At 40.2% G+C, this 27,545-nt stretch overlaps 3 protein-coding genes across 4 annotated transcripts in view; all 3 read left to right on the top strand.

The window, feature by feature from the left end:
- Nucleotides 1–25,627, top strand: part of rbp2b (retinol binding protein 2b, cellular) — a 232,898-nt gene extending 207,271 nt beyond the window's left edge. The window contains exons 2-5 of one of the 2 annotated variants that reach the window (XM_074650917.1): nucleotides 22,505–22,613; nucleotides 22,971–23,149; nucleotides 25,182–25,283; nucleotides 25,459–25,627. In XM_074650917.1, the coding sequence (XP_074507018.1) occupies nucleotides 22,541–22,613; nucleotides 22,971–23,149; nucleotides 25,182–25,283; nucleotides 25,459–25,509 (405 nt within the window). In that variant the 5' untranslated portion in view covers nucleotides 22,505–22,540 and the 3' untranslated portion in view covers nucleotides 25,510–25,627. Of the gene's footprint in view, nucleotides 1–22,456; nucleotides 22,614–22,970; nucleotides 23,150–25,181; nucleotides 25,284–25,458 lie in introns of those variants that run through there. The other variant, XM_074650916.1, reaches the window with a different exon arrangement.
- nmnat3 (nicotinamide nucleotide adenylyltransferase 3) lies at nucleotides 2,470–13,337 on the top strand. Its single transcript, XM_074650915.1, has 5 exons — nucleotides 2,470–2,592; nucleotides 4,625–4,758; nucleotides 7,154–7,337; nucleotides 10,242–10,327; nucleotides 12,588–13,337. The coding sequence occupies exons 2-5, from the start codon at nucleotides 4,647–4,649 to the stop codon at nucleotides 12,983–12,985; spliced, it is 780 nt and encodes a 259-aa protein (XP_074507016.1). The 5' UTR covers nucleotides 2,470–2,592; nucleotides 4,625–4,646; the 3' UTR covers nucleotides 12,986–13,337.
- On the top strand, nucleotides 15,449–19,402 carry rbp1.1 (retinol binding protein 1, cellular, tandem duplicate 1). The gene is made up of 4 exons (XM_074650918.1): nucleotides 15,449–15,612; nucleotides 16,056–16,234; nucleotides 16,841–16,942; nucleotides 18,750–19,402. Exons 1-4 carry the CDS (start codon nucleotides 15,540–15,542, stop codon nucleotides 18,798–18,800), a joined length of 405 nt encoding a protein of 134 aa, XP_074507019.1. The 5' UTR covers nucleotides 15,449–15,539; the 3' UTR covers nucleotides 18,801–19,402.
- Nucleotides 25,628–27,545: the final 1,918 nt, after the last annotated feature.

Genomic DNA, 27,545 nt, shown 5'->3' on the forward strand with positions numbered 1-27,545 from the left:
GATCAGGTCACACTATCCAGACCTGGTTGTCAAATCAGTCTCACTCTTGCAACTCAAAATTAACATCCAAGTTACATAGTTATTACCCCCCGAAAACAATCCAAACCAGAAAATGCTCTTTCCTCCCCAGAAAATGAATCTGTGAGGTATGCTTCTGTCTGTCTGCACCAACTCTGGTGTAGCATCACAGATTATTGGGTAAGACAAACTCCTCTCGGGTGGTATGAAGGGGAGTTGTGGATTTTAACTGATACAGACCGGGCAGTCGAATCAATAACACGTTTTAGCCCAGAAATGTGATGGTATTTGTCTGTTTGGTTCTTCACACAGACAAAAATGGGGCATGCACACACAAAATGTATTACTTTAAAGTCTTGTGAAAGGAATGCACTTATGAACCTGGACTTCTAGGCCTCTGTAACTTGCAGTTCAATTATCAGTAACAGGTGAAATATGTTTTTTATGCGATAAGGTATGCATGAATGTGCAATTCTTGCAGCCATAACTGTCCTCATTGGGAAGAGTTTACTGTATTTTTCTAGTGGTATATAACAATGGTCTGTGAAATGTCATAGCACTTACTTGAACCCACGCATTCTTTGAATGTTATTCTTGTCCCTCTGCGACAAAAGCAGAGTTATTGGAAAAGCCATTTGCTGTACAGCCATTGTCAGACAGTCAATTAGTGTTCGACAAAGCTTCTCCTTTTTTTATCTGACAAGCAGTTAACAACAATGGAATGAAAGGTTACCAGGAGCACGTAGGTTTGTTTGATGCCGCGCCACTGTAAAGGTCAGCTTATGATTATAGTAGGTTTCTTTTGGGAAGACGTTATCCTCTACCCACAGAGACAAGAATGTTTAAAAATAAAACTCAGTATAACAAGTAGCTAATGAATTACGACAATGTTGGGGCATCTTTACTATGTGTGATTAAAAAAAGACCTGTACAGTGTAATGGACATTCTGTCAATATTCCAAGATGAGTCCTAATGAACGTTGAAATAAAGATCTCAAACAGATGAAATGTCTTTGTTGTATTTTATTCTTGCAAGAAAAGGCACTGGTTATACAGAGTCACACAAAGTCGGCAGAAGAGTCCACTGCAGGAGATTATTACAATGTGATTTTATAGAAATCTACAACGGGTACTGTGAGAAAAGGAGTTGTTTTACACAGATAAGGAGTTGTTTTTTGCTCAGCCGTGTCCCAGTAAAAGTCAACGCTCAGTACTTTACCACTACATGAGACAAAAAGCACACAGACAGTAATTTTCCACTGTTGTATAAAGAGACATTGCTACATACATAGTTATTTTCCATTACATTTCCCCCCTTTTGGTCATTCTATTGATCAACATTAAAGTATATACATATGATGTATCTGGAAAGTACTCCATCAGAGATAATAATTAATCGAGATTCAAATGATATCATCATAGTAATACATCATAGAAAGTATTAGAATAGAATAGAATAGAAAGCTTTATTGTTATTGTATTAAATACAACAAGATTCACAGTTGCCACTTCTGGTCAGTGCTTTAAAACAAATACTTGACAAGACTAAATGAGGCAGATAAAACATATAACAGGTAAAACACACAAAGTTATAAAGCAATATAAAACAGGTAAAGTATATGTAATAAATACATATAAACAGAAGTGTTACACTAGAAGTATATAATATAAAAATAGATGTAATGTAAACAGAGGTAATTGCACTTGTAAAAACAGGTAGGGTAGATGTAATAAATAAATAAATGTAAACAAAGGTAGTTGCACTTGAGGTGTATCAACGATATTGCATGGATAAATGTATTTTACATTGAGAGCAATACAGTGATTAAGTATTATTTTAGTTGCTTATAATGATAATAAACCCATGAATGATACATGATTATCAAAAGACTCACCCTTAACCCTCCTGCTGTCTTCCCGTCCGTCGACCATGCAACTTTTGTCTTCCCGGGTCAAAATTAACCCGGTCTGTTTTGACTTTTTATAAAGCATACAGTATAAACTATCACCCAATTCTGTGTTACACCTTTTTGGCCAACTTCATTCCTAATTATTAAGTTTTACACTTTTTGGGGGGAATTTAAGGTTATTAAACCTAATTTCCGTGAAATTATACCTAATTTTTGAGTATAAAAAAGCAGATATTGTGAATTATTTTTACTAAAGTTATTATCAGAAGAACATAATGTTGATGTATTATCACATACTGGTATATGTAAACTTTTAGTCAGAATATTGTTTTGAGTAGGCAACCATCTATGTTATTTTGGGGCAATTGGATTAAAGAAATCCATATTTATGATATAATGAAGTTTGAAAACGAGTCAGATTTGACCCGAGGACAACAGGAGGGTTAACCTCAAGCAATGGCCTAAGAGTTCCGTCTTTAAGCCAATTTAAAATGTATTTCAGCACCATGGAGAGCTCCGTGCTCAGAATAACCTTCCTCCACCAGGGGTCGCACTTCTGCCAGTTTCTCTCTGCGGAACCATCGAGCAGCAGCAGCCCCTCAGAACGGGGGGGGGGGAGTGGATAGAGTGTGACACACTCCACCAAAAGTAATGTGAACAGAAGGTAAACAGGTTCTTTATAATTCCCACCTTTTAATCGTTGTGTTTTTTGTAACGTGGCTGTTTCACTGTACTTACTTTACTCAGTTTCATTCATCCATTTCATTTGAATGTGTGTTTTGTTGCGTTGCAGGTAGTTTTGGCTCAGCTAAGCTAATTAATGTTAGCTTCTGGTTAAATGTCAAAGCTTCAGGTGACTGAACGGTGGAGGGATTTGTTTCCTCTGACTTAAATGACACTGTAACAACTGCCAAATAAACACAGCAACTCGTAGTTTCTATGTCAAAGCGAAAGGAGATAGTTTCTGGTCTGTTGAACATCGCATAGCTCCTCTGTGAGGTCACAACACTGGAGCAGAGAATCATCCTGTTTCTAACCGGAAGTTACTCAAAGTCATCAAAGACAGTGAACACCTGACACATGTTGTGTTTTCACATGAGGTCAAATCATACTGTCCTAAAGTTGTTGTTTTTTCAATGCAGTTTGTTTATTGTCTGCTTTATCTCAAGACATCATTTGCATACAGTAGATGAGCAATTAAAAATCCTTGGATTAGTCAATAAATAAATAAGATAATCATTTTCTTTGTATAGCACTTATAGCACATCAGATTATTGAATGCTCCTTAGATTTTATATTTCTTATGGACTTTTATCCTTTTACCGTCACAGATCCTTTTATCCTTTATTAGACTGATCCTTCTGTTGTTCTTATTCAGTCTGTTTATTTATTAGGTAGTCTAATTTACATCAGTAATCCTTTTGGGTCCTGTTTTGTATATTATTTTAGCTTACATATATTGTTGTTGTTGTTGTTGTGTGTCACTATGTTTTATCTATGTTTTTATGAACAAGCTGACACTATATTAATACTATAACTTAAGAAAATAGGGTAACAAGCAGTCAAAATTGCAAATCCAGAACAAAAAAACAAATACCAGATCAAATATAATAAGATAAGATGAACCTTTATTAATCCCCGGTGAGGGGGGGGGGGGATTCAGGTGTCAAAGCCGCAAAGCACAGGTACAGATGTACAGGTGTACGAAAAGATTATAAAACAATAAATAGAGATACAGAATATACATAGTGAATGAACAAAGTGAATGGACATAGCGTGTACCGTCCGTCAATAAAAAAAATGTGGTGTACAATAACTAGATGTAATATGGACAGTCTATAAAATGGTATATGGGATGTAGTGTAAAGTATGTTTAAAGTGCACCAGTGGTTAGAAGAGGTGGTTGCAGGTAATGCAGGTAGTGCAGATAGTCCAGATAGTGCATGTTTTAAGTTTAAGATAGTGCAGGTAATTAGAGAAAACACGACATGACAGAGCTTTATCATGCAAATAATATATCTAGTGGTCACACAGGAAGATGACACTTTAGAAATAATAGTTTTAAGGCATTATGCAGTGCACATAAAGTTAACCAGTTCACAAACAAATTCCTTGTGTAAAGTGAAATAAGTTCTTCAAATGATGGCTGGATACCTGCCGGAGGAGGCTGGTTGAAATAAACCATATTTCCAACTAATGTGTGGACAGGGGCTGGTGTTAATTTCCCTCTAGGCTTTCTCCACATTCATGTACACATTAAAACAAAATGCCACTGCAGTTGTTCCCCTCCTCCGGTGTCTGACTACGGCAAAATGCCGCCACATTTATTCTTGCCAGTGTTTCTAACTACTTTGGGTGTCCCAATGATAAATGGGCAGAGAATGGCTACGCTACGGGTTGCTCACTGGGGCCACCTATACTAACGCTGTACTCATACATTGTAAGGTGCTTTGGGATTAAAAACTCCCACCAAATGACAAATAGGTTGTTGAGGTAAATGCAACTAAGGCGAAGCTCTGCAAAATATTACAGCACTACTTTAAACTACACAATTACTATATAGAGTCTTTCTGCACAGTATCCTGTAGACACTCTTACGCTACCTTCCTTCTGTCTTCTCACATTGCATCCCAATCTTTTGACTCCCGCACTGTTAATAACTCTTTCTTCTGCTTTCCTCCACGGTTCTACGACAGCGGTGTGAGGGGGTAAACCAAGATGGCCACCCGCCGTGTTCCACTAGTCTTGCTAGCCTGCGGCTCCTTTAATCCCATCACCAACCAGCACATGAGGCTGTTTGAGCTGGCGAGAGACCACATGCACAGCACAGGTCAGATCCAGACATCACAGACGCCGTGTCTGCTAATCGCTTTGTGTGTTTAATTTGACTTCAACCTTCAGGGTCAAAGCAGCTCCTGTAAAAGCTCCTCGATAATGTCCACCAATTAATATTATATCAATATTAAACATTAATCAAATGACCTAAGTGTCTTGTGAAAGAGGTTGGTCACATTGATGAGAGAGAGAATAATGACCCAACTCTGCAGATCAACAGGGCTCATTGTTTTTCTTTTATGGCCTAAAATGAACTGTTTGGTTCAGTCTCCCCAATGCCATCAGCCTCATTTCCAGCAGCAGCAGGCAGCTGATTCACCTTCTGTCTGTGATCTATCTGACACCAAACAGCAGACATACAAATGTAGGCTACATTCACACTGCAGGGAAAAGTGGCCAAAATCTGATTTTTTTTTGCGCATACGTGACTCAGATCTGTTTGTTTTTTTCATAAAAGTGTGAACAGCACAAATCACGTAGGATCTGATCTTTTTAATTCTGATTTGGGCTAGTTTCATATGTGGTCCTAATTCAGATACAGGTCTGATTTTTTGCAATGCGACCTCAGTCAGAACATTCATATCGGAAGTCATACAACTTTTACGTCACTCTAGATCGATAGTCAAGTCTTGTGGAGAGGCACTGACAGATGTATTTAAAAGTAGCCCTTTGACATCCTGAAATTTTGGATGAAATCTGCTTCAGTGAAGCCATCATTCACGTCACAATCCCATCACTCCTCGCTCCGCATCCACACACACCTCCGTACAGAAGTAAATGGTAAATGGACTTGCATTTATATAGCGCTTTTCTAGTTTTCCGACCACTCAAAGCGCTTTACACTACATGTCAACATTCACCCATTCACACACACATTCATACACTGATGGAAGAGGCTGCCATGCAAGGTGCCAACTTTGCCCATCAGGATCTAATCGAAATACTCATTCACACACCGATGGCTATGCCTTCAGGAGCAATTTGGGTCGCTCAAGTGTCGCTCAAGGACACATCGACATGTCGAACCACCGACCTTCCAATTGGTGGACGACCTGCTCTACCCTCTGAGCCACAGCCGCTCCATTTAGAAGTAGCAGCCATTACTCCACAAAGAACCATAATTAAAAATTTGGCTCTCTTTCTCCTTATCCTCGTCCTCGTTATCGTCTACTCACAAATTCGCTGGCTTCCACTGCACATCAACTTTTAAATGAAATCGAAAACGCTGAGTTCAGTGGCCTCCATGTTTTACTTCCGTAGGACAGCGTGCTGCGTGTGTGCCAATTCACACTGGAATCTGATATTGGCCGCATTTAAAAAATAATGTGAACGGCCAAACAAAAAAAATGGATCTGACCAAGAAATCTGAATTGAGCACGAAGGCTTGAGTGTGAATGTTAGAGACTAGCTGGAGAAGAAAGCTGAGCACCTAGTAAGCTAAAGATAGAGATATTTGTCTCAGGACAAAGGAAGTTCAAAGGAGAATGAGGTTGCCATAAACATGCTCTGAATGAATCCTAATGGGGCTTCCTGATGTGAAACTAGGCTATTTGCTAGCGCATAGCCATAACAACTTTATAAGACAACAACAGGGCTTTGTTTTCCAGCTTGTTATGTAGCCCTTCTGCCCCCTAGTGGCCCAAATATCAATTCATGCAGCTTTAAACATGCCATGTAACAACCATGTCAGCAGACAGTTTATATAAACTCCCATTTATCTCCAAAGCTGCTCTGCATTAGAGTTTCTGGCCCGGTCACATGGTCACAACGACATCATTATACCTTCAGAGTTACACTGCTCCTGAGTCAGCTCTCTCGGTCTAAGATGCTTTATGAAACTATGCAGCAACTGTGCAGCATTTCAGTGGTCAGGAACATAAATAATGCTCTTACGGTTTCCCCTTTGACCCTTCACCTATAAGACATCAGCTGACTAGTTTGAGAGTAACCATCAGAAAGTGACTTTAAGCTGCATACGGGAGCTGTTTTGATTCTGCTGTTGCTGAATGTTTGTGCAGCAGTTACAAATACATCTGTTTTAAACACTAGAATTAGCACAATTTTATTCTTTATTCCCCTATAAAAGTTTGAATTGTAAAACTTTTAGTCTAACTCTCATTGTTTAAAGCATTTTCTAAACCCTTAAAATCGATTACACAGTCTAAGCTATAAGTAATGATACTGTAGGTTCATGTCACGGTCAAGCGCCCTCATCACCGTGTTTTATAAAGATCCATTGTAGCATTTGTCTTCGAATGTGATCTGACGAAGCACTAATAACATTAACATCAGTATCTCAGAGATTACTTTAGCTACTGATTTATATTCCGTTTCTGTATCGGCTGTCATGACCCAGAAAAACCTGTATTAATCTTCTTCGGTCCCTTCAGGCCAGTACCAGGTGGTGGGTGGCATCGTGTCTCCAGTGAGTGACGGTTATGGAAAGCAAGGCCTGGTACTGGCTAAGCACCGAATCGCTATGGCAAAGCTGGCGCTCCAGAGCTCCAACTGGGTCACGGTTGATGAATGGGAGAGCCGGCAGCCAGACTGGACGGAGACTGTGGTCACCATGAGGTATAAAATCAAGTTTACGGCAACATTAGAGTTGGCCTCATTAGAAAAATATAATAGTAATACCTTTACTTATATAGCACCTTTCAAAACTATTGTTACAAAGTGCTTCACAAACAAATGGACAAATAAAAGAAAGCAGGAGAGCAATCAGATACAAGATCACAGTCGACAAAGAAAGATGAAACAGCAGAAGTAAAGATAATGGATACAAATACACAGAAAGAACAAATGGAAACAGATGAAATAATTCTGAAAAATCCAAACAGTAAAAGTGAATCTTGAGAGATGATTTAAAAGAGGGCATTTTATAGTTCTTCAGGTAAACTATTCCAAATGGTTGGAGACCTGACAGCGAACGCCCTGTCTTGATCTTCAACCTTGAGAGGGGAATAGCTTACAGGACCTTATCAGAGGACCTCATGCTATGGGTTGGTATGTAAGGAATCAGAAGCTCTGCCAGGTACGACACCATGAAGGGCCTTAAAGGTACAGTGTGTAGATTGCAACCTCTCCTGTGTACCAAGCATGTAGAAGAACTACGGTGGCCGACGTGAAAACGCGAATGGCCCTCTCTAGAGCCAGTTGTTGTAAGAGTAGCGTAGGTCATTGGGAGAAAAGCAGAGCTGGTATGTAGAGTGTATGTGGGAAGTGAGTGGTGAAGCAAGAGAGGGTGATAGCGGCAGCGGATGTGTGCAGGGGAGCAGAAAACGGAGTTAGTTAAGCTTTGTGAATATCAAGTGAATGAACAGTGGAAGTTGCAGTTTGTGCAGAAATAAATGCTGCAGCTCCTCAAGACCAACAGAGGTTTCCCGGCTGGGCAGCTGAGTGGGGTGACGGGGGTTAACTCCAGAGCGAGTAACGTTATCGACTCTGGTCCAAGCAGAAAAAGTGGTTTGTCCGTTCTGGGCTAGTGTAGAAACACTGTGGAAGAGGGGACCCGCTCCCTATGTAGATATAAACGGCTCATTCTAAGATAACTAAAACACAACAATTCTTATTTTCAGATGATTATACATTAAAGAAAACATACTTGTTAATATTATATTCCATTTCTGTCAATAAAACCTCCCAATTTTTACACACTGTCCCTTTAAAAGTCGAGATAAAATGTTTTAAATCAATTCTAAAACAGAGAGGCAGCCAGTGAAGGGAAGCTATAAGAGGGGAGATATGATCATGCTTTTGACATTTTAGTTAAAAAAAGGTTTCCATGCAAGAACATGCTAGTAACTAGATTGGATAATATCAGCCTTTGGTCCCTCTGGGCTGTCATTGTGAGAGTACTTTTTGTGTGCAGCTAGTCAAAGTATTGGGACCTTAAAGGTAGGGTCAGTAATGCTGAGAAACTAGCAAGAGTACACTGGATTTAAAAGATGATCCAACCGAAAAACACAGCCCAGAGTTGCCAACTCTTTTCCAATGAAAGCAGCACTAGCTCCAAAAGCCCCTAAATCTACAGAGAAAGTCGGCAACACTGACAGTCCGTCCCGTCAGGCCTCCCTCTAAAGCCACTCCCCCACTATTATCATTATAAACATAAACATATCATAATGAACGTTAACGGCGAACATGGCTATTGTTAGTACTCACAGCTGTCAAGCCGAATGAAATGATTGGACGGGTTTATTACAGTCCTGCGACAGTCACAGATACCAGATTTTTTTCTTTATTTTGTCAGAGCATTTGATTTATTGATTGCTGTCAGGATGTGATGAGAATTTCAACAAATATAGCAAAAGAAAAGATTTGAACAGCACAACAACTCTACCTTTAATATCAATAGCTGTCCTGTACCTTCAGGTTTTTTCTGTGTTGACAGAACCAAGCACGTCTTGTTCCCAGTTTAAACCACCACTCAGTAGCTGCTACTTGTTTCCATTAGACTTCACTGTCCACTGTTTCATCCTTCTTCATTCTGATGGGATGTAAGACAAATATTTTTTCTTTGCTGACATGTCCTAGTTTTTACCACAGCATCAGCAGAGCTCACAGGGATGCTGCTCCTCTGCCTGCTCGGCTTCGTTGCCAACTCAAATTGCTTATGCAACAAGAGTGTTGCCAGGTTCTGGTCTCTTTGGGGCTGCCAGACTAGACTGGACCCGTGTCAGGTCTGGGTTTTTCATGAGGTGAAATCAGGGGCACCTGCTGTTAAATTCACTGGCAGAGAGGGAATGGTGTAGTTGCAAAAGGCTATCTGGGACATGAATATGGGTGAAGAGTGGCTGGCGGAGGTGATGTGAATATGTCTGAGTATTGGCCCATGCCGTATCTGGGCAGGAATATGAAATGTATTTGCAGCTGGCCCAAAGGAATGAATGATGCAATTACAAAATTGGACCTCACACTGTATTATTGCTCACACCCACTGTATTTATAATGCGTAGATACACTATTTAGGCGTTTTTCGTAAAGTCTCTTACACTTGCATCATTGAACTTCTTCGTTTTTATTCAGCCTCCCTCCTTCCTGCTTCACATTTCTCACAAATCCCCTCATGAGTGTTTGCGCAACACGGGTGCTGATCAAGGCATGAAGTGGCCTGTTGTTGTCCACAGGCCACGTCACAAGTCCTCTCACCCTTCAACACACACACACACACACACACACACATGAAAATGTACTCGAACACCTTTTAAGAAGCTTTTCTTAGTTAGCTTAGTTTCTCCGTGGCTCATTGATATTTCTCTTTTTCTAATCCAGTTAAGTTTGATGAGGCTTTATTTTGGCATGATGTTTAGATTAAAGTCATGTTGCCTATGCACATGCATAAACAGAGTAATGAATTCATACACAACTAGCTACTGGTAACAACTGAAGTTAAAGGGAGAAATACTCAAAATCAGAATTACCATTTCTAAAATGAAAGAAATATATTCTCAGTCTCTCTGTTTCTCTCTTGGGCAGGTATCATTATGGGCGTATTCTGAAGGAGTATGAACAGAGCACAGGAACGCACAACGACTCCAATGGAACCCACACTGAACTCTCAAGTAAGAACCTCCCACTGCTGTGAACAATCAGCTCAGAAACCCTTTGACCTCTGACTGGTTTCAGACATTTCATATTTTGATTGTGGCATTGGCCGTGAATTTCTCTCATTTTGGGGATGTCAGTTGGTCAGTCCACCATTATGGTCCAAATATAATTACAAAATAAATGTAAATATCTCAACAACTGTTTGATGAATTGCCCCCAAATCCCCCTGACGTTTTCTTTAGCGCCACCAGCAGGTCAAAGTTTGTCCAGTACTTTGGTTTATAATCAAATACCTGCAAAATGAATGACATCAGACACATCAGCCTCAGCTGCACATTGTGTGTTTAGTGCTAATTAGCAAATGTTACCATGCTAACATGCTAAACTACGATGGTAAACATTATAGAGCAGACCCGCATCGCATCGTTAAGCACCAATCGCCAAGGTCGCGCCCCTTTTTGGGGGAAAGAATCGCGCTAAGGAGAGAAACAGGAAAATGACGAAAAGCTGTTGTGTAGCGGGTCGTGAAACAAATGAGGCACATAAGATTTGTGAATATTCAGTGTCAGCGTGGTAAATTGCTAAATGATGCTGGCGACAGTTAATACTGATGGATAGCAAGCTTGAGTGGGAGGCTGCTGCGGTACAGACATACAGTATAGCAGCATCAGATCTGTTGGCTATTAACGTTTTTTGAAGTACCACCTCACAGATCCACTAGTGTGTCTGTAGGCTCCTACATAATAATGGTATCCTTCCAATGTACAAAACACACAGTGCTTGATTTTTATGAGCATATAACTTCATCGCAAGCCCTCTAACAGAGTTAGGGTTGAGGATTTGCACCAATCCCACATAATGTGCCTGTGTTTAACACGTGCAAAGTCGCAGTGCAAAGCCTAACGGTGCTCTGAGGTCCTGAGGAACAGAGGTTAAAGAGTATTAGGGATAGGTTTAATACTTTGAAGACTTGTGTGTGTTTAAATGCTCAGTGGACGGACAAACTCACAAATACACAGCTATGGCATGTGTGAACATTCTGGTTGTTGTATAACTGGAAGCCGGCCAATCACTATTCAGGAACATTTTCTTGGATTATCTGTGATTTATCAAAATCATTAACAAGGATGATTGTCTCGGCCCTACTGCTCTTTTACACAACACCGCATAAAGATCTAACAACTTGTATAAAAGATAGAATTGTGGATATGAATAGCTGTGAGATCTGTCAGGAATTATGTGGATAAAATGTGTATTTTTGCAACAACAATAAAAAGTTAGTTTTCTGTTTTGGTCTCCTTTTTAGTTCATTTTATGTTGAGTCTTCTAAACACAGGTCACAGTTCAGTTTGAGTTTCATACGTAAATGTTGAACTCCCAGAGTAACTGCTGTTGATGTGTTTTGCTTTTGGCCTCCAGCGCCATGAATATCTAAGTTGTGCCATTTTTTAGTCAGTTTTAGTAATGTCCTGATTTTTCATTTGCCTGACTCAAAATGTTCACTTGCTTTTTCCTCGATATTCACATCACTAATGCCCCCAGTTTTTGAATTTTGCTCCTCAACAGTATGAGCACTCTTTGAGGAGACATTTCAGTTGTTTATTATGGGATTGACATTTTTTTTTTTTTTGCTCGGTTGTGAATTCGCCAGCTGGCAAACACCCACTGGACTGATCACAGAATGATTATTTTGTGGTAAAAGCCATTTGAAGCAAATCTGTGATGCCAGACCCCCAGTGACTGATGAGTGAATACCTTTTAAAGATGAAATCAAAGGATTCAGGGGTCTGAGTTGAGACAATTGTTATTATTATGAGGCATTCTTTACATCAACAAGCATCATAAAGTATCCTCAAGTAGAATTATGAATCATTTTTTATTCTCAAAATGAATCATATCGAGCAGTAGCTCTGGCCCTTCACTGCCTATCAACTCTTCTCTCAGCTTTATGTCATACCGAGTGGTGGAATTCACATTCACTCAAGTACTGTACTTTAGTGCAGTTATGAGGTACTTGTACTTTACTTGAGTATTTACATTTGTACTTTTACTTAAGTAAGACTTTGAAAGCAGGACTTTTACTTGTAACAAAGTATTTTAACATTGTAATATTGCTACTTCTACTTAGGTAAAAGGTCCTTATACTTCTTCCACTACTGGTCATACCATGTTTTCTTGTTTTATCCTTTTTATGGTAAATATTCAAAGACATCCTGGTTAGTAAAGAAGTAAGCAGTCATCTACCTCACCATCTTCCTCCTCCTCTCCCATCAGGCCCCGGTCCCCAGTTGAAGCTCCTGTGTGGAGCTGATTTCCTCGACACTTTCAAGATCCCTGGCCTGTGGCTGGACGACCACGTGGAGGAGGTGGCCGGACGTTTCGGCCTCGTCTGCGTCAGCCGAGGGGGGCTCGAGCCCGAGCGAGCCGTGCACGCGTCGGAAACGCTCTCGCGCCACCGTCAGAATATTTCCCTCGTGAGGGAATGGGTGAGGAATGAGACGAGCGCCACCGAGGTACGCCGGGCTCTGAGACGGGACCTGAGTGTGAAATACCTGATCCCAGACTCTGTGATAGAATATATTCACCAGCACAACCTCTACACGGAGGACAGCGAGAGGAGAAATGAGGGCACGGTGCTGAGGCCGCTCGCCAAACAGAGCCTGGATGACTGATAGGTGGACCGCTGCAGCGTTGAGCTGAACATGGGCCCTCGAAGTGTGACTTCACTCACAGATCAGTGCTTCTCTTCAGAGACTGGAGGCTCTGTTGACTTCCACTGGACTGCAGCGTGATAGAGGTCCGCACAACCTGCAAAGAAACACACGTCGGCCTAAATGTGTTTTCCAGGCATCACTTGTTTTCAGTGCCGCGGTGTCTTTTTAATCATACGCATGGAGTGTTGCAAATACTGAGCCTCATCTTTGTGCCACAGTGTCAATGGACGTTTGTTTGCTAAAAGTTTCCATCCTTTGTAGTTTTACACATTTCACATCACTGCAGAGGAATAAAATCCTGTATATTTGACTGACTGGTGTTTTTCCTTGTAGCTGCCTAAATATATAAAATAATGACCATAACCCGGGTTTTAGAAATAATGAGGTCTTAAGTCCAAAGCCCCCCCAACAACCCAAATCCCACTGGCAGAGACACAGAAAAGAAACTACACTACTAAGGTTAGTCATAGTCTGAAATATTTATAAAAACACAACTTTGTCAGAGATAAAAACGTATCATATAACATATAAAAGTATCTCTGTCCTTGATGTTTACACAGTCTACTAACCTTTATTAAAGCATAGATCTGACATTAAGATATGTTAGAAAATAACAACTAAAGACCTTTAAAACTGAATCATATGAACAAACAATTTATTTTATTTTCAGAAAGCTGACAAGATAACAAAAAAAAGCAGACAAAAAAGAAATCAATTCATAAAAGACAATAGCTGTAAAACATACACTCACCGGCCACTTTATTAGGCACACCTGTTCAATTGCTTGTCAACACAAATAGCTAATCAGCCAATCACATGGCAGTAACTCAATGCATTTAGGCATCTAGATGTGGTGAAGACGACTTGCTGAAGTTCAAACCGAGCATCAGAATGGGGAAGAAAGGGGATTTAAGTGACTTTGAACGGGGCATGGTTGTTGGTGCCAGAAGGGCTGGTCTGAGTATTTAAAAAACTACTGATCTACTGGGATTTTCACGCACAACCATCTCTAGGGTTTACAGAGAATGGTCCGAAAAAGAGAACATATCCAGTGAGCGGCAGTTTTGTGGACGAAAATGCCTTGTTGATATCAGAGGTCAGAGGAGAATGGGCAGAGTGGTTCGAGATGATAGAAAGGAAACAGTAAGTGAAATAACCACTCCTTACCACCAAGGTATGCAGAATACCATCTCTAAACGCACAACATGTCCAACCTTGAAGCAGACCGGCTACAGCAGCAGAAGACCACCCGGTACTAGCACCGGCCACTTTATTAGGTACACCTTGTACCTAATAAAGTGGCCGGTGAGTGTAGTTCAAGGTGCAAATATCCATTAAGATGTGTAAGAGTTATCATGTTTATTAAACAGTGACAGTGGTCTAAAATGCTGTTTAAAGGTGTGTGATTCTGGTGGGACTGAAACTTTTATGTATTAGTTTTTGTTGGCCTTATATCTGAACATCTAAGAATCAGCCTTTAAAATACCCCCGTGTGTGTTTGTGTGTATATATTTATATATTAGATGGTGTGGCTACCCTAACCTAGTGCCCCATGTGTAACTTTTTAATTATAGAAATCTAAACTGGATCCTGTTTTAAATTTCCTCTCGTTGTTGGTGTCCCTCCTCTGCAGCAGCCTCCCAACAGCAACTCATTGTGGATCTATTCACTTTCCCCATTATCATCCACACACTGTGTCTGGAAGCCTGTATTTTTTTCCACCAAAGGATTTATAGTAATCCTGACAGTTGCTCAGCTACAGGAGGTGTTTTCTCACTGAGGCCAATGGCTGAAAGCGCCACTGTGACTGATACTGACTGGCATCCTTTGAAAGACACTGTGTGTGTGTGTGTGTCCCCGTCAGTAAAGGATTTAGACAGTGGGTTTGCTGCAGCTGGAACCAAAAGAGAGATTATCAAATTAATTGAGTTATTTAGGCGAAACAAAAGATACGACAGTCCTATTGTGCCACATTTAATTGTTCCAGTTGGATCATTTTAAATTCAGGTGATTCTGCTTTTGTGCCGTGCGTATTATCCACACTGTGCTGATCTGTGTTTTGATAGATCTTTGTGTGATTTCACTCCATTAGGCTGATTGCTGAAGGCCCTGCATCATGATTATAACATGATTAAAATGGCCTCATCTTATACAACAGGGCCAAATCTGCCACACGTGGAACTCCGTATAAGCGCGCCTTGTGTCAATTGATAAAGGAAGTGTGTTCATCCTAATCCCATACAGGCGGAGTAAGCACTCTTCAACATACAGCGATTCTACATTATGTATGCATGCCGCATGTTCCAGTGTGTAGGGGAAAGCGAGGGGAGGATTGAAGGGTTGCGTGGATTGGGCCGAGGGGAGGGAAGTGGGAGGTAATCGGATTAAAGTGAATTTGGTTCAAATTGGGGCTTTTGACAGCAGGTTCTGCACTCTGGCACAAGTAGCCGTCCACAACAGACCTCTTCATCGTTCACTGGGAGTAAGGAAGGCAGCAAATCAAACAGCCATCATGCCAGCAGATTTGAATGGATATTGGAAAATGATTTCCAGTGATAACTTCGAGGAGTACCTGAAGGCTCTTGGTGAGTTTGTAGCAGGGGGAGAGTGGAGGGCAGGCCTGGTGAAGTGTAAAGGCATCATCATTAGAGCTCTCAATAGCAAAGTTGGGATTATAAAACTGTAAATTATCCTTTACTATTCATAAAAATCCTAATAATTTGATAGTAGTTGAGCATTGTATCAGTAGAATAATGAGAGAAATCCAAATTTTGTTGTGATGTTTAATATCTTTAAATTACTTTAATGTAATAAATGAAGATATTTTTTTAATTTACTCAACAAAAATGTTCAACTTTACCTCAAAATAAACAAACTGGATTGAAAAATGTCATACAAACACTACTGCATCTAACCACTGTTAAATATCTGTACATACATATGTGTCTGAAACTGTATGAGACCCCTAAAATGCTCTGTTTCTCCTGTTTCTTATTAATTTCCCATCATCCTCTGGGACCTACTGCAGATGTAAATGTCGCCATCAGGAAAATCGCCACCTTGCTGAAGCCTGATAAGGACATCTCCCACGACGGGGACCACATCATCATCAAAACCCTCAGCACCTTCAAAAACTACAACATGGACTTCCATGTGGGCAAAGAGTTCGAGGAGGATCTGTCTGGAGTGGATGACAGGAAATGCATGGTGAGGGTCTTAATACATTTTAATGAATGTACACATGAAGCATTAATGGTTCCAACTTTTGAGAAAGCTGTTCCCAATCTCCCATTGGTGCAAAACCTGGAGGTGTATGTCTAACTTTTTTCTCCGTGGCACCCCTCCAGACTGTAATGAGCATATGGCGTCGTGGTGAGATTTCATACAAAACTTTCCAACTACTTACAAAACTACCCCTCAAACTTTTTCGCGCTCGTGTCAATGAATTGATGTAATGAAGAACGGAGTCAGAAAAGAAGTGAGAGAGAAATATGTCAAGACTCTTTTAATCAGATTGTGTCCCTGAATACTGAATAGGATCAAAGATTAGCTGTGGCCTCCATTGAAAAAGCATTTTTTTTTGTACGCTGATAGGCTGATGATAGATAAGCTATAAGCTGTTTGGAGGGTGGCGGAGAGAAAAGGGTCACGTGTATGTGCAGATTTTATCAGATCAATTATTTTTAAAAGGGTTGGAGGAGCCTCTCGCTCAGCATATATATGTTCATGCATCCACATTGTTCAAGTTGAAAAATCCTCCACTGCATCATGTGTTATAATCCCATTTCCTCCCTGACCTGTGACCTCTTGCAGACCACCATCACCTGGGACGGAGACAAGCTGGTGTGCGTGCAGAAGGGAGAGATTGAAGGAAGAGGCTGGACCCACTGGGTGGACGGAGATGAGCTTCATCTGGTAAGAAAACACCGGCTCCTGCCATGAATATTAATGTATGCAATTTGGACACTTTAATCCAAATCCAAATTGCCTCTCAGCGCTGTATGTGTGCTGTATTTTTATGTGTGAGTCATGAATTGGCCCAGTAGCTCCAGCAGCGGTAACATTATACCATGTGAGGTGCATGTGGATGTAACTCATTTACTGCCAAGTAAATCACATTATTTATGGAGCTACCTCTAAAGGTGCTGTTTTAAAAGGGAAGACAGACTTGTATATTCTGATTCTCAAGTGTCTGCTACTCATTTATTACATGAGCTGAGACCTCCAGTGATTCAGCACATATCAACATCAGCCACTGCCATGTTATTATGTTGACTTTGCCAATCTAATTTCTATTAGAGGAACTTCAATAACTTTTGGATTCATAGCGTGGCCCAGTGTGGCCTGTAATGAACCCATTAGCATCTGAAAAGACTTTAAAGTAATGACTTGCACATTACCATTTTCATTAGCTCAGCATTATCAGATTTCCCTCTGTGTGATTACTGCTATCAAAGCTAAAGCAAAAATAATCTGCCAAATTATTTGGTTTAAGTGATGCCAACAGATGTTTTCAATCAGCGCCCATGAAATTAGTTATTAGTTGGAAGCTCCCGAGAGCTGTTGGAGGGGGTGAATGTGGAGCAGCAGCGGCCTCTGGTGGCAGAAAAGACTTTGCAAGGTGGATGCTGGAAGGTATTCTAGAAAACTGTTGCAGCGGTTTTCAAAGTGGGGTCCAGGGACCCCCAGGAGTCCTTCGGGGTTCCAAAAGGGGAATCATTTACTTTCACTAGAATCACATCTATAAGTAACACAATGACTGAATGTCTGACTATTTTGGTCTGTAATAAAACATCTAAAAGCAAAAATCTTATCAAATGGGGGTCTAACGTCATTTAGGGGGGGCGTTAACGTGAAAAAGTTTGGGAACCACTGCCCTAAATTATTCAAAATATTGCACATTCAGTGTCACCATGCATCCTTGACTAATAATTGAACCATCCTCAGCCCCTCCCACTCATAGTTACTGTTGCTAAGTCAGACATTTTTCTTTTAATTTCCATATGCAATCATATAGAAGTGAACATACAAACATGGTACAGTAACCACATTACAAATGAAAGCGTCGCAGCGCTCAAGTTCTGGTTATGGAGGCATCACAGACACCCGACTGACATAATTCTAAGCAATATGCGGTTACCCATATACTTCCTCATATGTCCATTGGAAAACTAGATAATAAAAATGAGAGTCGGGAGAAATTTACGTTTGTCACTGTATCCTCACTATATATGCACCCGTACACATCCACAATCATGAAAACCTTGAAAACCTCGGTCCTTAGTTGGAGCTCGGCTGTGATGCTTTCCATCAAATATACACTTCTTAACCTTTCCCTCCATAGTTGGACAGTTGGTAGTTTTACATTTCTCCATAACACTGTAACCATCTTCTTTGCAATCAGCAGCAACACTCCCAGTAAATATGTCTGGTTTTTGTTATCTATATCCACTGGGGTCTCTCAGTGGTAAGTCAATCTCCAGGATTTGCTTGATCTCCATCTGAATGTCTTTCCAGTATTGAGATAATTTAGAGCAGTCCCAAAAAAATGTGGGTGTGGTCACCAATTTTCCCACATTCTCTCTCAGGCACATTTTTATCTGAGATTGCACGATTTAGAGAAGACAGCAGGGAAGGTCTGTCATTCTCCTGGTCTTTCCCATTAGTCAAAATTACTCTCTGCCATCTGTTTAAACTTTAACTTGTCTTTTGTTCTCTGCAGGAGCTGAGAGCTGGAGGAGTCGTTTGCAAGCAGGTCTTCAAGAAGACCTGAGCTGGCTCTTCTCGAACGAGACGGTGCCGCCGGCTGACATCAGTTTACAGAGACACACCAGAAACATCCCACACCTCTGACCTAGCATCCAACTTCCCTTTGGTCCATTCATACGTCTCTCCATACGTCCATCTACCCAGTGGATTTTCCCTTTGCTTTCCCTACACACATTTATATTCCATCGAGACAAAGTTATGTGTGTAACATCACCAAATGCAGTACTGTATATCTGTCTCAGGGTGGGTGCTCTTTTGATTAACAAGTTTAGATGTGTTGGACGCCGTGCATACCGCTACTGTAGGTGTAGCTGATCTGATGAGTGAAGTGCCACATTGATAACGCAATGTGCTGAAATGACTAGTGGGATAGTAATGGATGAGCAGTGAAGACAAGAGAGCAGTGGGTTAATCACATTTTTAGTTGTGAATGGAACAAGGTGACAATCTGAGTGTGTTTGAGGGCTGTAAACTTCTTTGCTACTGATGCTTAGTCTGCAGAATGGATATCAGATATAATGTGTGTATTTATCCCTCCCAATTGCTTTGGGAATGTGCCATCGATAGTGAAATGAATCAATCAATAAAGTAAACAGTGCTCAATAATGTCATTTTCTGAGTGTCATTTCTTGTGTTAATCAGACTTGTTGGTAAAAGAAATAGAGAAAAATGATTGGTTGTTGTTTACTGAAGTTTCCCAGTCCAACACATCAGCTGTTTGAAGTTCCTTTTTTATCTGAAAATGCCTTTCCAGACATGCACAAGGAATCTGAGGGCCTCTACTTGATAATTTCAGCGAGCGAAGTGAAGCCTGCGGAGCTTCGACCAGACATCTGGAGCCGCGCTGTGCTCTGAATCAGCTAATCTGTGAGCTCACTTTGTGCATGGCCAGTCTGTATAAACTGTCCAACACACTTGCTCATTCTTTGCTGCTGCCGCTGCTCGCCCTGCTGTTCAGCCTCCTGCCGCTTCTTGTGCATTCGTGGCCCGCCACCACCCCATACCTGCGGATGCTGTTTATTTATGGTTCTCCGGGGGGCTGTTATTGATCTCTCCCTGCTCTTGCTTTGGCTGCTTCAAAAAAATTATGGTCTCAGGGAGGGGTCGAAACAGAGTCTGGCGCCAGGGTAAAAATCTGCATTTGCATTTATTCTCAATAAAACGTTTCTACTAAGTGCAGGGGCTGGTCTGTAACTCAACTCTTATTGTGATCGGCGATCAACAGGCGTACAGCTCGATACCGGAGAGGATTTTCAGCTTAATATTAAAGTCTCCCTCTGCTCAATAAAAGTGTTTTTCTTATTGTTACTTCACTTGGCTGTTTGACCTTCACTGTGCAGAATGATGTATGTGCAGAATTGCAGATTTGACACAGGGAGACTGTTTTCACATTCATCTACTGAAGGGGAAAAGTTTCTCTGTGCTCACCTTCAATTCTGAGTTTAAAGGACCAGTGTTTAGGATTTAGTGGCATCTAGCGGTGAGGTTGCAGATTGCAACCTAGTGAATACCCCTCCGGTCACTCCTGTAGAAACATGGCGGAGCAACATGGTGGACTCCATGAAGAGGACCCGCTCCATATGTAGATATGAAGGGCTCATTCTAAGCTATTGAAAACACAATGTTTCTTAGTTTCAGGTGATTATACACTAATGAAAACATAGTTATGAATATTATATTCCATTTATGCTAATAGATCCCCCGAAATCCTGCACACTGGCCCTACATGTACGTAAGAGCACGATTTTGTGACATCACAACTATCTTGCAATGCAAACCATGGCTCCATGGACACTTACATACTGTACACAGAGAACGGACAGTGACGTAGGAGACATCTTGTGTCCAGTAGTTAAAGTTGTAATTCTTAAGATTTTAGTCCTGGTTGATTTGACGGCACCTGTTGTGGTCACTGGTGGTAATGCTAAGAACATTTTAATAACGCAAGTCCCAGTGTTTCATTAGAAAGGACCCGTTTATTGAACACTGTAAGCAGGAAATGCTCTTTGAGCAGTTACATGCATAGTTTCCGGTGACTGTCTTTTGCATATGCACTTCATTTGAATTCAGCATGGGAATGGCGGACCACGCCTCTGACAATGCGAAGTACCATATAGAAAGGTATCCATTAAGTGTAAGCCCATTTATAGCAGTATAAATGCCAACTTTAAAGAAGCAGTGTGTAGGATCTGGCAATATCTAGAGGGGGAGGTTGCAGATTTCAACCAACTGAAACTTCTCCCGTGTGCCAAGCGTGTAGGAAAACGTGAATGGCTCTCTCTAGAGTCAGTTGTTGTAAGTAGTATCGTAGGTCATTTGGAGCAGAGCCAGTGTGTAGAGTGTGTGTGTATGTGGGAAGTGAGTGGTGAAGCAAGACAGACGTTATCAAATCCGGCCCGAAACAGTGTGTGGTTGGGCCGTTCTGGGCTACTGTAGAAACATGGTGGTGCAACATGCCGTGAAGAAGACCCGCTCCCTATATAGATATGAAGGGCTCATTCTAAGCTAACGAAAACACAATTCTTGGTTTCAAGTGATTATACACTAATGAAAACATAGTTATGAATATTATGTTCCATTTCTGCCAATAGATCCCCCAAAATCCTGCACACTGGCCCTTTAAATAGTATTAAAATTGGTATGACGAAAATTTCAAGGATTATAACTTTAAACCCCATGTTGTGCCTCCCTTCACTGGTTCCCAGTTAAATTCAGGGTTGATTTTCGGACTTTTGACTTCATATGCTCCAAGTCGTAGTCTGAGATCCTCAGGCCTATACCCTCGCTAGTCGTCCCGAGGTCAAAGGTCAGGCTGGTGACTACAAGGGTGACCAGGCTTTTGCCATCAGGGCTCCTCAGCTCTAGAAATCTCTGCCTGAGGACATCAGGCTTGCCAGCATATTATCTGTTTTGAAATCATTGCTTAAGACATATCTTTTTATAGAAAAGCCTTTTTCAATGCCTGATTTGCAACTTTTGTTTTGTGTTATTTTCTTTTGCCTTTCCCCACACTATTATTTTAGTTCTTATTATTTATTGAAACTATATTTTTATATGTTACTTATCTTTTTGGTTTTATTCTTATGTATGTTTTGAAGCACTTTGTAATGGTGTTTAGATAATGTGCTATACAAATAAAGCTATTATTATATTATATATTATTATTATTATAAACTTTTGAAATAAAAAAAAAGTTTACATATTCATGGATCCTGGATTTTCTTCAGTGAGGGAGAAGGAGTAGACAATTTAAAACCAGTTAATTGAAGTTTTTTGAGGAAAACAACAACCAACAGAAATGATTATTCACAGCAGACTTTACATACGTAGAGGCCAAAGTTGAACTTTATTAACCTTCACTGAACTTGCCAAAGAAAAAGAACAAATAAAGAGTACACACTGTTGGCCGATATTACAAAATAGCTTCCCCTGTTTGTACATTGTACACTGACCATCACTGCAGCGTCTGTGTGTGTGTGTGTGTGTGTGTGTGTGTGTGTGTGTGTGTGTGTGTGTGTGTGTGTGTGTGTGTGTGTGTGTGTGTGTGTGTGTGTGTGTGTGTGTGTGTGTGTGTGTGTGCCAATCCCCTTCAAGCTGTAAACTCACTTATCAATAGTTCTCTGCCCTCGTGCCCCCTGACTTATATAAAAGCATGAGGACACCCTGCACCTTTCCCCTCCATACATTGTCTAAAGTCTACACACACACACACACACACACACAAAAGAGTCGCCATCAGCCACCATGCCTGCAGACTTCAGTGGGAAATGGATACTGGAAACCAGTGATAAATTTGAGGAGTATTTGAAAGTGTTGGGTAAGAAAACTATTAACTTTGGTGGGTTTAATTTTGGTCTGAGATAAAGTAGTTAAAGTTTCAAGGAGATGTTACAGGTTGATTAAGCTGCACAAGAGACAAAATCATCCAATTTCATGCTTCTTTAAATCTCTCTGTTAAGAGAGTGTTCCTGTCTTTGTGTTACTGTTCGATCTAATCTGGAGCTAATGCGAAAATGTCTACGATGTCAACTATTAAAATGATTCTTCTTTAAGAATCATGCCTAGTCAACTACATAATTAAACTCTCCACATTACCTCATCTATTCCTGTAATAATATACTTTATGTGCTATAATCTGGCTGCTCTGAATCAAGTCTCTGTATTCTGGCCCTAGATATTGACTTTGCTACAAGGAAAATTGCCATCTCCCTGTCTCAGACCAAAGTGGTAGTCCAAGATGGAGACAAGTTTGACTTCAAAACGCTGAGCACCTTCAGGAATTATGACCTCGCCTTCACTGTAGGGCTCGAGTTCGACGAGTACACCAAGGGACTAGACAACAGAAACATCAAGGTAGGTCGACCTTTCATACTCAGAGTCCTTGAAGTGAGGAGAGTCAGTGATAGTTTATCTGATCGGTCGATATATCCCGTTTTCCATGCTGCATGAGAACATGTTATCTCAGGGGTAAAGATTGCTCTCTGTGTGTAACATTAATGCTGAATCAGTGCTTGTGTGATCAGGTAGGGAATCAGTGCATGGTTTGGGAACCTTTCTGTTTCATTCAAATCAAAATTATCACATTTGGTTCAGACTGAGATGAAAATCAAAAAGAACATAATCTTCAGTCTCTCTTTGACCAGGTAAAAGAAACCTCTGTGATCCATCTCATATTCTGTACTCTCAGTATGAGCTGTTACCATCAGGTAGAAGATACAGAGCTCAGCAGTGCAAAATGAGTTGGAATTTTAAGCAGCAGCCTAAAATAAGCAGTGGGCACAGAGGCTGTACTGGGGTACAAAAAACACTGATTGATGTCGCAGGATGTGTATTTTTACATTTGTATTAACTGTACTGTATTTTTGTGTACTCCTTAAAGGGAAACACTACCCAAATTAAGAATTCGAACATGTTATTTCCATGGCCGAGGAAAGTTCAGTCGATATTTGTGAACATGAGCTACTCTCAAGTCTCAAACTTGTGATGGCATAGGGTATAAAGTCTGGAGCTGCTCCATAGACAATGAATGAATGAATAAATTAACCAAATGAACTTTATTCTATTGTAGTGTTCTCAGTTGTGAAACAGAAAATGTTCCCATATACTCAGAACATTCCCCTGGGTGCTCTCAGTGTGATCTTGAACATCTTTCCCAATTCATTGTCTATGGAGCAGTTCCACACTTTATACCATCACTAGTTTGAGTTTTAGCACTCTAGTTTTTGGATTTGGGAGAGAGTTGCTCATGTTTACCAATATGTTCGGACTGTCTTAGACCATAAGAATAACATGTATGAATTTTGAAAATGGGCGTAGTTCCCCTTTAAAGCAGCAGTAGGCAAGATTGGAGCAAATATGATTAAAAAAAGTTATTTTTATAAAACGGTCACTACTGTATATCCTGACAGTATAGTGCATGAGACAGGTAATCTGAAAAAAATCATGTGCCTCTGTGTCCTCCGGTGCTCCTAATGGTATCTGCAAGATTTCACAGACTGGAGGAAAACAACCAATCAGAGCCGAGCTGGAGCCTGTCGTCTCTGAGCAGCTGTCAATCACTCGCAAACTCTGATCAAACGGTTAAACTAGGCAGCGCTGATCAAATATGAATCAATATTCTGTTACTGTAATGTCTTTTTTTCCGCCTCAAATGTTTTCAGAAACATCTTGTAGTGTACTGTTTAACTGTAAAATGAAAAAGTTTGTGACCCGACAGTCATGTTGAGATCAGTTGAGGAAATACCAAGCACCGCCCACCAGCCGGAGCAAATCCAGCACATCTTCAGCCTCTCATACTGTAATATCACTGACATCCAATGGCTTTGTTGCACAAAATAACTTGCCAATGGTGCATCAGATACCTGCAGACATTTTTGCCATAACGTTTTCATTATCAAACAACAAGGAAAATAGGAAATGTTGTTGTGAGGGTAAAATAGATTCATTACTTAACTGAATTCATGGAATAACTGGAGGTAATGGGGGGAAAGAAAGACATGAAACTGGTTTGTTATTTGTTGCTAGTGTTTAGCTATCATTTTGAGACATCAGACGTGTTATTAGTGATAATTTTCACTTCTGAGACTCCACAGAGACACACTGGCTGATGCATTTAGTGTATTTTTACGCCAAAAGAAGAGCAACTACAATATGTCTACACTAAAAGCTGGTTTCATTCAGTGCTAATTACACATCAAACCTGAAAGCAATCCTAAATGATTGAGTCTTCATGGTGGCAGTGACCTTTCCGGTTAGAAAAGTGAGCCTGTGAGTGGTAAAAGCAGTTATATAATAGGTGGAGGCAATGTTCATAAAAAGTACTTTAAATGTACATTTAAATAACAAAGTTCATTGTTTAATGAATGCACTATGTGCTGTGTTGTAGTGTCTGGTGACCTGGGAGGGAGACAAGCTGGTGTGCACTCAGAAAGGAGAGAAGGCCAACCGTGGCTGGAAGCACTGGATCGAGGGAGACAAACTCTACCTGGTGGGTTGACAGCATCCGTCATTAGATTTGGACATGGGCTGATGGATAAAAGAGAAGTGTGTTGGATTAGTGGGATTTATTGCACAGCAGAATGTGATTTATAAGTATGATGAGGACAGTTTTAACAATTTTTTATTTATTTTTTTATTCTAATTATCCCTATTTCCTCCCACAGGAGCTGACGTGTGGAGATGTAGTTTGTCTTCAGGTGTTCAAGAGAAAATAATAAAGGATGAATAGCTGTTTTTGTTTTCATTTGCTCGGTTAACAAGGTCTTTGTTTGCTCCTCAATAACATGTTTTCCCAAACGTATGAACAAAATGAATAAAGATGCTTTTCAGACATACTGTATCGTGTTGTGTAGAGACAAACATGCCACTATAATGAATCAACTTTAAGTTTGGGTGTTGTTTATAATGAGTTTAAGGTAGTTTAAGGTAGGTTTAAGAGAAGAGAATGAAAGTATTTCTTTACACAAGGTAGCTTCTAGACAGCCAAACTAATATCAACGTCAAACTAATCAGTATTTTTTATTCTAAAACTCTTGTAATTAACATATCGGTCACCTAATATAGGCCCACCTCTTCTTGAGGGAGTGTAACAACATGTCTGTGTGGTCACATACTGCACAAAAGACTAATGAACTGACTTTTAGGAGACTTTACACATTGGTTTATCAGTAACACATTACATTAACACATCTTACAGTCACTCCAGTGGGGTATTTTACAAACTAACGCCATCTGCTGGGAAAATAATGGTAGTATCTTGTGAGTGAGTATAAGTGAGATGAGATGACATCTAATAATATAAAAATACATCAATGGATCTAATCCTCAGAAATTATTACTTTAACCTCAACTCACATTACATGAGATTCTAGTAGTGTGTAACTTTCTGTCTGAGTTGATGCAACTGATGATACACTCCCACTACTGTTACTGATAAACAAACTCAATAAATAAACTAGATGATTTGAAGCAACATGTTTTAATGTTGTGTTTCTTTTCAATCAATCTCATGGTTTGTTGGTAGATAAGTATGTTATTTGAATAAGTCCCACCTCTCGTCACTCACTACCATCAGTTTGACTCTTGAGGGTGTACATAGATGTTTTGTAAAGTAATTAATGACAGCTATTTGTAATCAGGCCAATTCTGCTTTGATACCGCAAACTTGGGTTATAATTAGGGCTGTCAATCTATTCAAATATTCAATCACGATTGATCACGTTATTATTTTCCCTGTTTATGAAAGACCTCCATATGACTGGGAGCCAGAGGGAAGGCTAACTAGGTTTAGATTAAGTTTAGAGAAGAGCCTGTTTTCTGTAGAGATTCAGCTTTGATTGGTGTGTGTGTGTGTGTATATATATATATACTAGGGCTGTCAATCAATTAAAATATTTAATCGCGATTAAACTGCATTTAGCATAAAGATAAGCTCAAATCATAACATGGCAAACTGCAGCCCAACAGGCAACAACAGCTGTCAGTGTGTCAGTGTGCTGACTTGACTATGATTTGCCCCAAAACTGCATGTGATTATCATAAAGTGGGCATGTCTGTAAAGGGGAGACTTGTGGGTACCCATAGAACCCATTTTCATTCACATATCTTGACCCGACTAAATGAAATGAGCATACATACAGAGTTGTGGGTGGTCTCTTCAAGTTTAGGTTTCTCAGTTCATCCTTATCTTTGTTTATTGTGCATTTTGTCTTTTTTGGGCAAATTAAAGGGACTGTTTGTAAATTTATCAAGCTGTTGCCTAGCAACCTAAGTCCAGTTGCAATTCCATTGAAATGTGCTAAAACGAATGTTTCAAACAGGATAAATACAGGCATATTTAGGCAGACAGTTTGAGGAAAACAAAGGTTGTTTTTTTTAACATTACAGCATGTAAACATTTTCTAGTGGAAATACATAAAAAGTATGAACCTGAAAATTAGCATAACTTTGGAAACTGTTGAAGGTTTCTCTGGATCCAGTATATATATTCTGAGTTTATTCCTTCACAGCCAGTTTATGTCAGCTTTGTTTCCTTTTAAAATGTGAAAAATAAAAAGGCTTTTTAGCCAATATAACGGTCAAATGATTGAACAGGATGAAAACTGGACTAACCAGAGCTGCATGCTGCAACCAATATCACCTCAAATCCATTGTTCCTACACCACCCCTCCCTCATTTCAGACAAAAGGAAACCATGCATTTGATACAATAGAGTTAAGACCAAAAACACACAGAGAGGATAGGCGGGGTT

This window comes from Sebastes fasciatus, chromosome 11, assembly GCF_043250625.1.
Source record: "Sebastes fasciatus isolate fSebFas1 chromosome 11, fSebFas1.pri, whole genome shotgun sequence".
NCBI lineage: Eukaryota > Metazoa > Chordata > Actinopteri > Perciformes > Sebastidae > Sebastes > Sebastes fasciatus.